A 15,458-nucleotide genomic window follows, 5' to 3' on the forward strand; every position below is an offset into this window, starting at 1 on the left:
AGCCTATAAGAATACTTTGTAACCGGTGTGGTTAATATCGACCATATGTTAAAGTATACGCCCCTAGTTATTGTTTTCTTGTATAATCATAAGAAAGGCTGCATCCAATGATGCATTTGAAGTGTGAATGTAAACGTCTGACTGGCACTGTACCATAAAAGAACCACAAACAGTCCCTCCCCCTCCGCCCTTTCTCCATTAAGCCCGGTCCAGAACAGAACAGAATGTCATTCGAAGCCGGCATGTGTGTGTGGAGGCAGCAGCTGCTCAACAAGAATATTTCAAACTTGTTACTCTAATTTAAAGGACAATCGTCACATTTCAAATAAGAAATTGTGACTGGGAGGCATTTCAACCAGGAAACAACGCAGCAGCTTTCGGGACTCTAAAAGATAAATGTTAAACTTTCCCTGGAACAAATGCAACTGGAACTGGAGCGTCTGAATGTGACTTTCAGGATACAAAGAGGGTAAAAATGCAATGAAGTTGTAAGGAAGTAATTTGACCAACTGTTGTTGTTGAATTTACCAGTTTATTTAGATAAATACAACATTAATTACTGAAAGCTAAGCTAACTGTTCTGTATATTTGTAGACTGTCTGGTTTACACTCTAAGCAAACTAAAGCAAATCATCTCAACTTTAAGATAAGATCTGCATACAAATCAGCAAAAATATATTGTAGAATACAAGTTAAAATACAAAAGTATAACATATTAGACATTCAATTTAGATTGGTTAAATTGATAACATTTTACAAAAATAAACCATTTAGAATTAAAAATATTCAAATAAGCAAATGTTTTTGTAAAGTTCTGTTGTTGTGAAAGTCATGACCAGACATCTTTACTTATAAACTCATAAAATTCAGATATTACATCTTTGTCCGTATGCCTGTGTTTCCTGGCAGGGTGCATGCTGTGTTTTGGTCAGTCTGCCTTCTTCCGCTTCAACCATCCCGAAGAGGCTCAGAGGATGAAGAGTATGCTGCCTGCAGGGAGCCTCAGAGTGAACACAGTCAAACCGCTCCCCTCTGGTAAAAAAAACATGCAAACAAAAAACATAAATTCCCCATAAAATTCAGATCCAGCATCATCCTGAACTGTTCCTGCAATCCAGAAATAACCATCCTTTAACAACTGTTTATACAAATGTAAAAGTAAATCTTTTTTTCTCTGTCCAGAATGAAAAAGAAAATATCTTCATAGTAGTAGAAGTAGTATTTTTATTCTGACTGTGACTTTAAATATTATTAAATTCGATCGGGTAAAGAAAAATCTAATTATCTTTGGCCTACATTGTGATCTATTTAGTCTACATGTTCTCTCAGTGTGGTGACCTCATTGCAATCTTTGTGTCCTGCCATTTGTGCACTTTCTCTGTGAATGCAAGATCCTTCTGGCCCACTGCCCACCTGTGATATTTAGAACCCATTCTCCTGTGACCTTATTAGTTTGGCTGTCGGCGCCTGAACAGTAATGGCCACCACACCCTGTCCGTAGTGCATAGTCCAGTCTTTCCTGGCGAAGCCCTGAATTTGTCAGCTTTGAATGAGTTGAAAGGCTCAGTTTTAAATTTAGCTGCTTTATTTCCCTGCAGGGTTACAATACCTCTAAGGAGCATCCAAAGCAACTAACTGGGTTTGACCCAGGTTGTACAGGAGATTCTCCTACTGCAGAGGACTTTTAAAGACTCATTTTAAGCATTTTGTAGCCAGGAACAAAGCCTAGTATTTAAAATTTTCCATATATTTGATGTGGTCACTCCAGAAGCTGATGGTTGGTGGATGAAACATTCAGTTTCATCCAGAATTCAATCCTCTAGATTTTAAATTGAGCACATGTGAAGCATTTGGAGTAGTCCTCTTTTTATGTCCATCTAGTTTATGCACTGCACTTCTATCTCTGAAAGAAAAACAGCTTCAAAGCATTATGCTGCCACCACCATGCTTGGCAGTTGTCTAAGTCTTCTTAAACTTGAAAGCCTCATCTTATTTCCTTCTAAGAAATTTGTGGCCAAACATTTTTTTGTCCAAAAAACTTTTCTGCAAAGCTGGAATTTTCAGTCATGTTTAAATGTGTTAAATTTTAAGAAAAAAAAGTCTTTCTTGGTCGGTCCCCTGTAATTGGCTTTACTTATATCGTGTGGATGATGACACTGGTGTGCCAACCTTTTCCATCTTATGATAGGATTGAACATCCGTGATTCCTGGTTGATGAAACTGTACAATATTTGTGGAGTATGATGTAAAGCCAAATCCATGCCAGCATAAATTAACTCCATAAATTTTATTTTATCCCCAATAGTGGTTAAAAGTACAGACAGAGTTATACCAAAACATACTTCTCAAGGCAACAATATGTTTGTGTTCTCATTTTAGTTTTTTGAAAAAAAGAAATTTCTCCAAATACTGTCAAAAGTGCCCTGCCATTCATGCCCCTAATAAGAGTCTCTTAACTTCTCACCAACAATGTGGGTGCGAATAAGCGTAGAACAGAAAAATGGCCTCCTCTCTTTGTCTTATAGGTGACCTGGGGTGTGTTGTGGGTAAATAGGACAGAGGACAGTTGCCCCATATTGTGTGTTTTTGCAACTGTCCTCTAGCTCTTTATAACAGGAATGCTCACGGACAAATGTTTTTGTCTCCCCCGGTGCAGACCCCCGCAACATCTCAAATGGAAACCACAAGTCTTTTTCAGACAACAATGACGCTAAACTCAACGGCATGGCAGAAACTCTTCAGGACTCCCTGAAACTGAAACCATCCTCATCCTCTGGGTTTGGTAAACAGCCTTCTCAACAAACTATTTTGGACATGCCAAATGGAAAAGCTGCCAATCCGCCTGGCAGTTCCAATCAAGAAAACAGCAGCAGCATCTCTTTCACTCAAAATGTCACCAATAAACCCCTGGCGGTACCGGTTCCTTATCCACGGACCTCACGCTCGGTGGCTTGGAATGGTGCTGGTGGGACTCAGAGAACTCAGGAGAGTCCAAAGTCACTTAGAAATGCTAGCAAAGAGACAATGTCAAGCCCCAAGCTCCATGTTAAGGGATTAGAAAACTCAAGCATTAGTCAAAAACCCTCCTCTATAAAAATTTCCCGCACTGCTCCATCCAGTCCTCAACTGAGTAGTTCCTCCCTTCAGACGAGATCCCCCAGCCCAATGCGAGAGCTGGGTCAGCCTGTCTCTGATGTTGATGTCCCTCATAGGATGACCAGCTCCTCCAACCTAAGGGAGCTTCCCCGGGTCAGTCCCTTTGTGTCCTACAGGGGGACTGCAGGATCCCAAGCAGTTCCTCAGAGTCCGCAGGGCCAGCGCAAACTCTTAATAACACCAAAAGCAGAAGCCATGAGGGCTCCATATCCACAGAGCCCATCGTCTCTCTTTGGGATGGAGAAGCAGTCAGAGGGCAGACCTTCATGGCCTGGACCAGCAACTGGCATTACCTCGGGGCTGGGTTCAGTGTTTGGGTTGTCTCCTCTGGCAAGTCCGAGCAACGAGCGAAAGACTGCCTCCAGCAAAGAAGGGAATCCTACAAAACCATATACCAGGGAGCGCAAAAACAGTATCTCTGAGATCAGCGATAATGAGGACGAGTTGCTGGAGTACCATCGGTGGCAGAGAAAAGAGAGGCTGAAGGAGCAGGAAATGGAGAAAATGGTAAGTGAGTACTGCATGTGATTAGATGTGATTGAATTTAAACTCTGGTCTACTCTTGAACTGCATCTAAAAATATCGCTTTTGAAATCTGTGGAGCTGTGTGTGATTGATCTTTAGCTTGAAAACCTTAGTGTATGAGAATTAAAACCCAAAACAAAATGCTAAAGAGATGAAACTTCCCAATGAAAGAGTTGTCGCACACTGTATAAGCAGCTATCTTGTCTTTTTGGTTGGAGTTTATTCTTTCATTTCTCTCCATGAGTAATGGTACTAGTTTTATTGGTACTATTGGTACTATTTATTGGTAAGTGCTACTACTTTTATTGGTACTAGAATAAAATTTCTGACAAAGAGAGGCTTGAAGAGATATAAAATATTGCTTTTGATAAAAACACTTTGAGTATTTCATTTAGCTCATTGGTTGGTTCATAGCACTACAGGACAAATTTACAAATGAACAAGACTGTAAATGAGATAAACAGTTCAGAGAAGAGATTTAGTGACTCCTGCCATGGCAAACTGCTTTCATATCTTCTCCAAATTCTCTGGCACTCAGCCAGTAATTAATCTCTCCTCCGAACGTTGCTGGCATCGGCAGCCCGTGTGGCCTTGGTGACAGCGGATCCGGGGGGCATTCTTACAGACGTCTCAGGGTTCGGTGCAGAGGGTGTGGCTGGTTGTTGCCCAACACTATATTTACCGGAAAGATGAGCAGCATCTACTTTCAAAGCTGCCTCCCCTTCACGCGGGACCCTTTCTTCTTTATTCCCACACTAGATCATAGATTCCGTGTGTGTTATTTATCTTCAGTCAAGCACTCACAGTCTTTTCTCATCACCCTTCAACATTCAGTTCGGCTCCCACCCGGACCTGCCCACTGGCAGCTGACATGATCAGAGAGGTGGGTGGTCGCTGCCGGGACTTCTGTGTCTAGAGACTGTTTCAGGGACCAAATGGTCTCTGGTAACCAAAAAAAGAGACAACACTGTGGATTAAATAATTTGTGGACAAACATTGATCCTTCCAGAGCCTGAAATGGACAAAACTTGATATCTCTTTAGCTTCTGGTATATATTTTTTAAACCAATTAATACGATTCTTTGACAGTTTTATGAACTTTTCAGACAGAATAAGGCACCACTTCCATGCTATCGTATTATGTTTCAGATATGAAAATGAATTGGACAACACCAGTAGTGTTGTCTTCAATAGTGACCTGGTTTATCTTTTGATGTAATTTGGGACTTTGTAAATAAAACTGAACTGTGTCTAGTAAAGATATGCAATTGTAATTGCCTGCACAACAAGCTAAGCTGACTATTTCCAGAATAAAAACCAGGATCCATCCTGTAATGGATTACTTTCTGCATGTCAACATGGTATCCCGGCTGCACAGCTGCAGACATAAAGACTTTGAATTAAGTAATTAAGGAAGCACATGACATCATTAATGACTTATAATCTGGAAATCACTACAGAGCTGTCAGCACACAGGTGTTCTCACTCAGGAACACTTTTTGCCCGACTGCAATCAGCGCAATAAACAAACTAAAACTTGTTGCCTTGTGTTTTTCATGTTTTTTGCACTTACAAAAACTGAAATGACACAAATTATACAAGCCTGAATCCAAAGACTTAACTTAGCAACGAGACAAAGCAAGACCAAAAGTTATGAGTTATAAGCTGTAATATAAGCTATGTGATAATGGGATATTGAACATGTTTTCTCTTCTATTTGTTGCTAACGTAATTGTTTTCAAATGGAAGTGAGAATGCTTCAGTTATAAAAAAGGATGCCCATTGTTAATTCTCTGTGTTTAATATAACATAGATATCTCAAAATCAAACAAAATAAGAAAATACTTGGAATTTGAAGAGAATGTGCTTTATTTTACTATGCCTGTTCATTTAATAACAAAGCATTTGTCAAAGGGCAAACAATAAATTTTTTGTATTTTTAAGCATTTTTAAAGTTTTAAACACCCAAAGCGCACAGGCTCTTGATCTCCAGAAAGAGACAAAGAAAGGGCTTCCTTTCATCAAGATAAATTCCCAATATCTGACCTTCTGACTGCTTTACTGTTTTTCATCCAACTTGGCTCTTGTGGTTGACTCTGCACTCTAAAAATCAATACCAAGCAATTATCTCATCGTAAGAGTGAAACAGAATAACCAGAAGAAGAGAAGAAGTGGCTTTTTAATTTCAGCTTTATTTTCTCAGAAACTTTTTGAATTGAAACGTCAAACACAACATAGAAGGTGTGATGATTCAATGTATTAAAGTTTATGTGTGTTGCCTTGTTCTCTCCTAGAACTTTTAAAACATTTTTAAATCACTGTTATCATATCTGCTTGTTTTAAAGCTAAAGCACTAAACAGTGTTTGTGTGTGTTTTGTTACTCTTGGACTAATTTATAGGGCAAATTAACATGAGCTATAAAAATAGGCAGACTTGTATTCTTAAACCAGGCCTCTAATTAATGTCAGGTTGGAGTGATGACTACATCTCTCACCATGTTTTAGTAAATTAAAGTAGGAGTCCCATTGTTTAGCACAATGAGAGACAAGCAGAAGAGAATAATATAGTATATGTGGTGAATAGCAAAAGAAAAATAAGAATGTTAATTTGAAGACTGTTGTTTTTTCTTTGTTACAATTTTCTGCAAAACTCAACCAGTAAGGTTTTACTTGGAGGCCCCTCCTGAGAGAGGACCTACTATCAGGTTACACACGTCCCCCCATGCCTGTGGTTAAGTGACAGGTGCCTAAATGGGACAATGTCACCCAAGGACAAACACGTTTAATCCTCTGTGTGATCTGGAATATTGCTCAGCGTTGCTCACGACTCCCATCTCTCCTACAGGAGCGACAGAGGCTGGAGACCATTTTGAATCTGTGTGCGGAGTTTAATCAGGAAGACGGCGCCGCGGAGCTGGTGAGGAGTGGGCTGCGTGGTTCTGGAGGAGTGGACCCAGACTCTGAAGGGGGGACGTCTCTAATGGGAGCACACCGAGCCCAGAGAGCAGGGGAGAACGATGAGGAAATCCAGAGGGAGGAGTCCAGTAGCACAGAGAGCACACATCAAGAGGTGAAACACATGCACACGTTGTGTTCAGGATAATGTGAATATCTGGATATTTGATTTTTTTTTTTCTCTTTTTTAACATAAAACTCTACACTCAGTGTGAGGAGCTGTTTGCTGGACAGGAGCAGGTCTACCTTGAGGAGGAGAGGAAAAGGGTCTTGGTTCGGGTTGATGACTTGAAGTACAGAGTTGGTGAACTGGAACAGCAGCTACAAGAGACCAAACAGGAGGTCAGCACACACACACTTAATGACCTTCATGTAAATGCACAGCTTAGGTCAGAAGTGCTCCTTATTGCCACAACGGCCACATTTATTTGGAGCTTTTAATAATCAGTCTCAACAGGTTTTTTCCCTATGTGGAGTTAAAAATTGGGAGCTCAAGATTAAATGCTCAGTGGATTCTCTGTAATCCAAGCAAATGAAATTTATTCTCTACCATTTCTGTTAGGAAGAGTTGTTAGCTTGCTAGGTGACATTTTACCAAATATTAGTGCAGATGCATGTATAATTTTGAGGATAAGAGCACAATTATGCACCTAATTTAATTTCTATTTAGTTGTGTTGTATGTTTGGTCTTCAATGAGACTCTGCTACTGTGTTTGTCTGTAGGTGGAGATGGAGCAGGCCCTGCTGCAGGCCGAGCGGCGGGCGGAGCAGGAGCAGGTGGAGGCTGAAAATGAAATCATCGCTCAGCTGCAGCTCAAACTCAGCCAGCTGGACAAGGCCACTCAGAAAGAGAAGGACAAGGTGAGAGTGTGATCCACTAAGTATGTCAGGTTACCAACAAACGCTGGTTAAATGCATGTAAATGACATGCTATTTCTTTCACTGGGTCGAATACATGAAACATTTCTTTATGGACAAATTTTGAGCTCTCGGCAGACATAAACTGCTCAGCAGTGCCTTGCAAAAGCATTCGTGATCTTTCAACACTAACATATTTCGTCACAACAACAAACTTTTGTGTATTTTATTGGGAATGTGTGCGATAAATGAACTCAAAGTATTGATCTCCCTGGATTTTAATTAATAAATAGAGCCAACTGGTGTAATCTAATCTCAGTATGAATCCAGATACGTTGTGAAGGCATCAGAGGTTTTTTGGAGAACATTATGGAAGAAATATGATGAAAAAAAAAACCCACTGCAAAATCTAAGATTTAGTGTCTGTGTGGGAAAACTGTACACATCATACAGAGGTTCACCTTCCAACAAAACATTAACCTTACACATAAACACACAATCTCAGAGAGGCAATTAGATGCAACCATTTTTGTGTGTTGCAAAGAAAATCAAAATCCAGGGAAAATCTGTTGCATGACTCAAAAATATATGATCACAGATCCTCTCCATCGAATGCAGAGCAAATTTCTCAGATATTTACCTCATGTTAAGTCTCAATAAAACATTTCAAAGTTTGCGGTTGTGCCATGACACAAATGCAGGAAGTTCACAAGGTAAAATTAATTTTGCAAGGCACCGTTATTGTCCGCTGACTGCCCAGTAAACCGCGAAGCACAGCAAACAAACGGCAGAAATTCTGCCACTCATCTCAAAGCGCTGTGCTGGTTTACAGAAGATGCTTCACCCGTCTCCCAGTTTAACAGAGTTACATGTTTACAACCTCTAACTACTGTACCAGCCTAACTCCTGCCTCCTTTAATTAAAAAACACAAACAAACTGCTTTATACTAATCTGCTTTAGAGCGTGACTGCATGGATTTTTAGTTGCCCCTGATTTTTTTTTCTCCCTGGTATGTGGGCACGGTTGTGTGTGAACGTGCGTGTGGGTGTATGGGTGTGTCTGTCTTTGTGTGTTTTTAGGGCAGAGCTAATGTGTCGGCTGAGCGGAAGGCCCTGGAAAAGCAGAGGAATGAGTACAATGAGCTGAAGAGGCAGTTTGATATGTGCCCCTTGTCTCTAAGGGAACAGTTGCAGGAGCCGCTCAGCAGGGTCAGTGTTCTCGTGGCTGGGAACAGTGAGTTATGCTCTCCTGAATGCTACAGCACCGTTTTACCTGCACAGAAATAATGTAACACTGTATCGCCCTCGGAGCACTCAGAACTACTTGGAAAAAAGGGCAATTTAATTTTAGATTTTCTGCCCTTCTGCTTTGCTACATGAATATGTAGGGTTTGTCAAAGAAGGTCATTTTTTATTATCATTTAAAACAGCCACCATTGTGTTTGCAGCTGAAGCTTTGGTCTCCTATTTACTGCAGATTCCCATTTTATGGTTGTTCAGTGGCATCTGTAGTATTTTTAACAAGCACTAATGTTATTAACAGCTTTGCTTTAAAAGCAAAAAAGTGTGCATGCATTTACTGACAATAACTTGAATCAACAACCTTTTTAAAACAACTCGTCACATTTATTGGTTTCAAGCCTGCAAACATATGGAATCACTTCTTTTAGAACATATTTATTAAGCTCTCTTTTATTTATTGCCAGGGTATTAAATAAAAAAAGCTATTTTCTTTAACAGTTGAACAGTCTGACACTATGAACTATAATTCAAACATTTTATTGGTGTAATTATTGGATTTTTTCAAGAAAATTTAAATAGTAAGAATTTATGGGATTGTGGTGAGCACTTTCTCGTCACGGCAACAACGTTATAGTCTTATTTCCTTATACAGAGTTTGATTCAGTCTTGTAAAAAATAACAATTTGACAGTCCATTCAGTATTGAGTTCTTTACCTAGAAATGTTTAAATATTGATGTCCAGTCCTATTTTTTTCTATTTAAATCTGGAAATGAAAGTTTCTACTAAAAAGATTACATTTTTTACCCGATTTTTTATCTGTTTTCTCTTTAAGAAAAGTAGCATCTTATTCCCCAATACTTATTCTTAATAACTTGAGACAATGTATACCAACCTGATAGTCTGAGGAGGTTTGCACTCAATTAAATAAATACTGAAATGTATTTTTTTTATGTGAACATCCTGTAGCAGAGCTGATTCCATCGTTTAATAGGGTTTTCACAAATTATCGCATACACAGACCAGGCTAGTTACTGTTTTTAATCTTCTACTTCATTTTAATTTCTTTTTCTCTTCATGCCTGCTTGGTTTTAAACAGCATCCTTCATTTTGACTGCTATGTGTATGTGGACAGAAAGTCGAGGCTCTGGAGTGTGGGACCAAGCAGTTTGAGGAGCTGGAGTTTTGCCAGCTGGAGGAGGAGAGCCGCCTAGAGGAGAGGAAGGAAGCCCGCTGCTCGCAGCTAATCCAGGAGCGAGCCGAGTATCACAGCAGTGTCGCCAACAGGAAGGTGGGGCACATGCAGTGATGTCGCAGGGAAAAAACAAATATAAGTTTACACACACTCTTCAAAATATGTGTTATAATTTTTTATCTCTTTGTGATGTTATTTTATTTTCAGCAACATAAAACTTTGGTTAATTTTCATCGCAGGAAATGAAAGTTTCTACTAATAAACTTTAGTAGACATAAGTTTGAATGTCAGCTGGAAGAAAGACTGAGCTATTTAGGCAAAGCTATGAAGTGTGTTTGAAGGAGTAAAGGTGAAGCTTTCAAACCTAAGAAAGCTGAACTAGCTGCCCAGCATGGCAGAGGTGGCATCATGCTGAGTGGCTTGGTTATTGTATCAAGTGAAGGAAATTTAAACTCAAACTTTGACCTCAAATCAGCAGCAGGGTGGCTGGAAGACGTCATGGTTTTGGAGTGTTCAGAAAAGTAGAAAAAGCAAAGCTTCAGGAACAAATCTAACATTAAAAATGTTTATGGAATATGCTCAAAAATTCAGTCTGAGACAGGTAACTAACCAAGTTAAACAAGCTCTTCAGTTTCTTATAAGAAATATCAAAAATCAAGTAAAAAAATTAGGCCTTAAACTTGTTGATGGCAGCTTGCTAAGCGACAAAATACTAGTGGGTTGTTTAAATATTTGAGTCAGTATGTCTAATTTAAATGCTGGGTCTTCAAGCTTGTGCATCCACTTCTTGTTTTGTAAAACCACTGAAGTTGTATCTTGTGTAATCAGCCGTTTATATATGTAAAGAATAATGGTTAAAAATATGTGTATGTAAACCTTTGACTGGTAGAATCTTCTCACAAAGTGAAGAAACATCTGAATCAACAGGAGCGGATGGCTGCTCTGGAAGCTCAGGTGAAGCAGCTGGGGATGCAGGCTTCCCAAGACTGTGAGAAAATCGCAAAAGACCGGACAGCAATGCTGCAGCTTCTACACAAGGTGGGGATTAAGGGAAACTACTCCGATTGATACAAATCCTTAATTCTGCATCAGAAATTAGTAGCTAATTAATAGTCTAAAGGAAATGCATTGGGCTGACATGGTAAGAGCTTATTGGATTCCCCTCCCAGGAGCAAGACACACTGTGCAACCTTGAGAGGCAATACCACACCCTGACAGGAGGAAGAAACTTCCCAAAGTCCTCCAGCAGCATGAAAGAGGTGAGCAGGTACATGTGAGACACCAGAACACCAAACCACAGCTCAGCTGGACAACAATTACCTACCGCACAAGTGGATTGTTTTGTTGACTCAGGTAAACTTTTTGAACAGGAATCGCTTCACATCAGCGAGCCTGACCTTGTTTCTGTGGACGGTCCTCCTCATAGCCCCTGTCCCTCCTCTTCTCACAACCCCTCCCCTGAGCTCTGTCCTGTCAGGCTGCAAGAGGTAACTCTGAGGACGTCCCAGTTTCACAGAAACCCCAGTAACTCCAAGCATGTTGTGCGTTAGCATAATGCTAAAGACAGTAACTGGCTTGCAGTGTGTGCTGGAAGGTTTGAGTTTAAAGTTGGATTTAAAACATCTAAGATGTTTTTAAAAAATTGTGTATTTTTAGAATTTCAGTCCCTTGCAAAAGTATTCATACCCCTTAAACATTTTTCTCATTTTCAAATAAGTCTTTGGCAAATGAAAATTTGAAAAGTGTGGCTTGCATTTGTATTAGCTCCATGGTACTTCTAAATAAAGTTCACCTCAAACAGCTGGCTGCAGAAGTAAAAAATTACAGCAGACAAATAAGGGATAAAGCTCTGGAGAATAAACCAGATTTAGGTTAAAATCCCAAACTTTGAGCACCATTCAGTTTGTCATCTGAAATCTGCTGTATCACAACTTCAGACTGAGTGAGAAAGATCTGAAAATTAACCGAAGAAGCAGCAAAAAGACACAAGGTGGCTGAGGGGGTATTATTGATGATGATGAGTATTATTGATTATTTGAGTTATTGGTGGACGACTTCCCCTTGGACCAAAGAGTGTTTGGTTTGTTGTCTGTATGGAAGAATGGCATTTCTTTCAACACTGTTGTTGAAAGAAATGCGCAAGACATCAGGATTACAGTTTTCCACGAGCCATGTAGCGGATCAAAATTATATATGAATCAAAATGATACTTTTTGCTAAATTTAAACGCTATGCTCAGAACTAACGCTGCACATCTCCCTGAATGCTCAATCTCCACAGTGAAATGCTGTGGTGGCAGTATCATGCTGTGGGAAGTTGGTCAGAGCTGAGTGCATAGAAAATGGATGTAGATAAATACTGAGCAATCCTTTAATTGCTGGAAAACACATGGAACAACCCCAAACATAAAGTCAGAGCCGTAATGGAACGGCTTTGATAAAACTATTTTGATGCTTTCTGATTGGTCCGCTTTCTAGATTTAATGCTTAAAGGCTCTTAAAGGGCTCTCCAGGCAGTCTGACTGAGAACGACCTATTTTGCAAAGCAATGTCAGAAACACAGATACCTCATTGCTGTGAAATATAGTACAACAGCACCAGAAGAGCTGAATGCATACGCACATGCCACTGCTTTTTGATCTCATATAGAGGAAATTCCATGTTTTGTTTTATTTTTACAATTTTGCTCTATTTTGTGTTGATCTATCACTACAATCCCAATAAAATAAGTTGATATTTGAGGCTTAAAAGTTATAAAAAAGTTTAAGGGACATGAGTTTTGTGTGACGGTGTAATTTCAAATATAAAGGCGAGTTGCATCGTTATCATGTTTTGTGAAATCTCTGAGCGCCTGTAAGTACGGGTGTGTCCTCAGCCCTGTTGTGCCTGTGCTGTGGCTGTTCGTGCAGGAGTATCTCAGGCTGTCTGATGTCTATCGGATGTATGGAGATCCTTATTCCTCCTCCCCTGCTGCTCTCCACTGCCTCTCTCTAACTGTATCTCCAGCTCTGCCATGCGAGGTATTCTGCATTTCTGCACTTTTCTACGAATTGCCCAATAACGAAAGACCTAAATGTTTGAATAGATGCACCTTCTAACACTTTTTTCCCCACACTCTGCTCCCTCTTTTTGTTATGCAAATATATGCTGTGTTTCTCTGCATCTGCAAAGGACTACATCACAGTGAGTCAGCTAAGCCAGATCTTTGGGATGCAGATATCTAGGCCTTCCTCTTCCACCTCTACTCCATCATTCCAACTTGCCTCGTCTGAATCCTCCTTCTCGTGCCACTCAGCTGCATGTGGCCCTTCCTCCTTTCTTTCTGCACAGGTTTGTCCCTTCTAGAAGCGTATTTGTCACCGCTCTCCATTCTTTCTCACAACTTAATATCTTTTTTTTTTGAGCTCTTGCACTGTGGTTTGCTTTTCTTAATCTTTGGCTGGATGCTTGTGATTACCTCAGAGCCATGCTGAGCTGAGCAGGAATGCAATGACTCCCATTAATCTTGAGCGCTGGTACCAGGACATCATGGCTGCTGGAGACTCCCAGTCATGTCCTCCACCGCTGCCTGCAAAGTCTTTTTCCTCACGCAGACATGGGCAGGTAAATTCACTTACTCACTAAACAGGACAAGCTCCTCATTTGCTCCTACAAATGTGGTTCTTAATAAAAAACACAGCTTGGATTTACAGCAGGTTGTCTTTTTAGACATAGTGGCATGATTGTTTGAGAGATAAACAAGAAGTAAAATTATACATTCATGCACAATCAATGTTTGCCACTGGAAAATGAAGTGCAGTATTGAAGCTAAGTGTAGAAATTGAAGCCAATCAGGATCAAGTTATTGTGCCTTTTTCCACTGTCTTCTATTGAGTTTCAAAGTCAGAATTTGGATTTTCGACATTAGGCCAGTATCAGATTTATACTTATTTACTGTAAGATATTAAAACCAATTTAAAACATTTTGAGCAATCCCTTCAAAAAAGTTGGCCAACTATAGCGACACAAACTAAAACAATGTATCTCACTGCATCAAAAGGAGATAGTCTTGTGTGGGAGCTTTATAGAATAAAAGTCTTCCAAAATGCCTTTTTCCATGTGGTTGTAAATAAGCTTTGCATTAAAGGAAGCCATATTGGATTTCCATAAATTCTTCCAACTTGAAACTTTTTAAAATACAAATTACACCAATAATGCAAGGTAAATGAATAAGAATGTTTTCCTTGTTATATCACAACAATATGGGAATGCATAAGTCTTATTGCATCACTGTTTTTCAATCTGTGTCGGTATGACGACCGACTCAATATTCACCAAAGCTGCACTTGTTGAAAAGGTTAAAGGACCACCGATGTGGGAAGCCCTCTGGTGGTTAGAAATGTAATTACACAATCACTTTTGGTGCTGCTTGTCATTTAAGAGTAAGTTTACATCTATGGAAAAGATTGAGACCACTTAAAATGATCAGTTTCTCTGCTTTTACTCTTTATAGGTCTATATTTGAGTGTAAAATGATCATTGTTCTTTTATTCTATGAACTACTGACATGTCTCAGAAATTCCAAGCAAAAATTTAGCCTTTAAACAAGAAATGGTCAAAATAACAAAAAAGATGCGGTGCTTTCAGAACTCAAATAATGCAAAGAAGACAAGTTTATATTCATTCACAACACTAATAATGTTTTAACTCAAGAAGAGTTCAGAAATCATTGTTTGGTGGAATAACAATGAGGTTTTCAATGGGGTTCAGTGCAGTGGGCTCTTCATTTTGCCCAGAGTTGTATTTCTCCACCTGTAAACCAAAAGTGGGATGTGCAAACAAAACGATAACAATTAGCACCCATCACAACAACATTTTTTGTTTTGTTTTTCTCCTAAGATGTTAAAGTCTAAGTCAGATGGTGAGGTTGGACAGGGACCATCGCCTGCTCAAATCTGCAGCACTGCACTCCTCTCTCTCTCCAGCGGCGTCATGCATGACAGACGTGCCGCCACGACGGTCAGTTTCATGCTTCTAAACTCTCATCAGGCCTTAACAGCTGTTCACAGCATGATGCTGTCTTCTGTCTTTCATGGGGCTTACAGTTGATGCTGAGAGAGAAAAACCTGTTAGACATGGACTCCAGGAAGCAAACAGCTCTGCAGTGCAAAGGTACGTGACTCCCTCTTTCAATTGCCAGCCTGAACCACACAGTTTGTGCCTAAAAAGAAATGCACATGAAAAAGAAGTATAGATTCCTTACAACCACCCGCAGTGCAAAGCCATGTGGCTGCATCGGCTTTATTGCTTTCATACGTCACACTGCTGGTGTAGAAAGTGGGTTGAAAAAGTACAGATTTATCAGCAAGAACATTACAACCAACTGCTTAATTTAGTGAAGGCCCTCTTTATGCTGCTATAAAAGCTGTGAAATGTCAGAGTTTACATGGCAGCTCTGTTGGTGACTGAACCACAGCACCTTAAATACATTCGAGCAAAGAAGAACGTAAAGAGATAAAGGCTTTTACTCACTTTATCTGTCAGGCGATTT

General features: G+C 39.8%; 1 protein-coding gene across 6 annotated transcripts in view; it reads left to right on the forward strand.

Annotated features, from left to right (window-relative positions):
- Positions 1-15,458, forward strand: part of LOC102216841 (pleckstrin homology-like domain family B member 1) — a 35,629-nt gene that overhangs the window by 12,581 nt on the left and 7,590 nt on the right. For 2 of the 6 annotated variants that reach the window (XM_023342458.1, XM_023342457.1), the window contains exons 5-19: positions 910-1,035; positions 2,657-3,663; positions 6,527-6,751; positions 6,847-6,978; positions 7,360-7,497; positions 8,575-8,703; positions 9,870-10,025; positions 10,857-10,967; positions 11,099-11,188; positions 11,300-11,416; positions 12,838-12,948; positions 13,100-13,258; positions 13,391-13,531; positions 14,807-14,926; positions 15,013-15,079. In XM_023342458.1, the coding sequence (XP_023198226.1) occupies positions 910-1,035; positions 2,657-3,663; positions 6,527-6,751; positions 6,847-6,978; positions 7,360-7,497; positions 8,575-8,703; positions 9,870-10,025; positions 10,857-10,967; positions 11,099-11,188; positions 11,300-11,416; positions 12,838-12,948; positions 13,100-13,258; positions 13,391-13,531; positions 14,807-14,926; positions 15,013-15,079 (2,829 nt within the window). The remainder of the gene's footprint in view (positions 1-909; positions 1,036-2,656; positions 3,664-6,526; positions 6,752-6,846; positions 6,979-7,359; positions 7,498-8,574; positions 8,704-9,869; positions 10,026-10,856; positions 10,968-11,098; positions 11,189-11,299; positions 11,417-12,837; positions 12,949-13,099; positions 13,259-13,390; positions 13,532-14,806; positions 14,927-15,012; positions 15,080-15,458) is intronic. The other 4 variants (XM_023342459.1, XM_023342460.1, XM_023342462.1 and 1 more) reach the window with 4 other exon arrangements.

This window comes from Xiphophorus maculatus, chromosome 11 (assembly GCF_002775205.1).
Source record: "Xiphophorus maculatus strain JP 163 A chromosome 11, X_maculatus-5.0-male, whole genome shotgun sequence".
Lineage (NCBI taxonomy): Eukaryota > Metazoa > Chordata > Actinopteri > Cyprinodontiformes > Poeciliidae > Xiphophorus > Xiphophorus maculatus.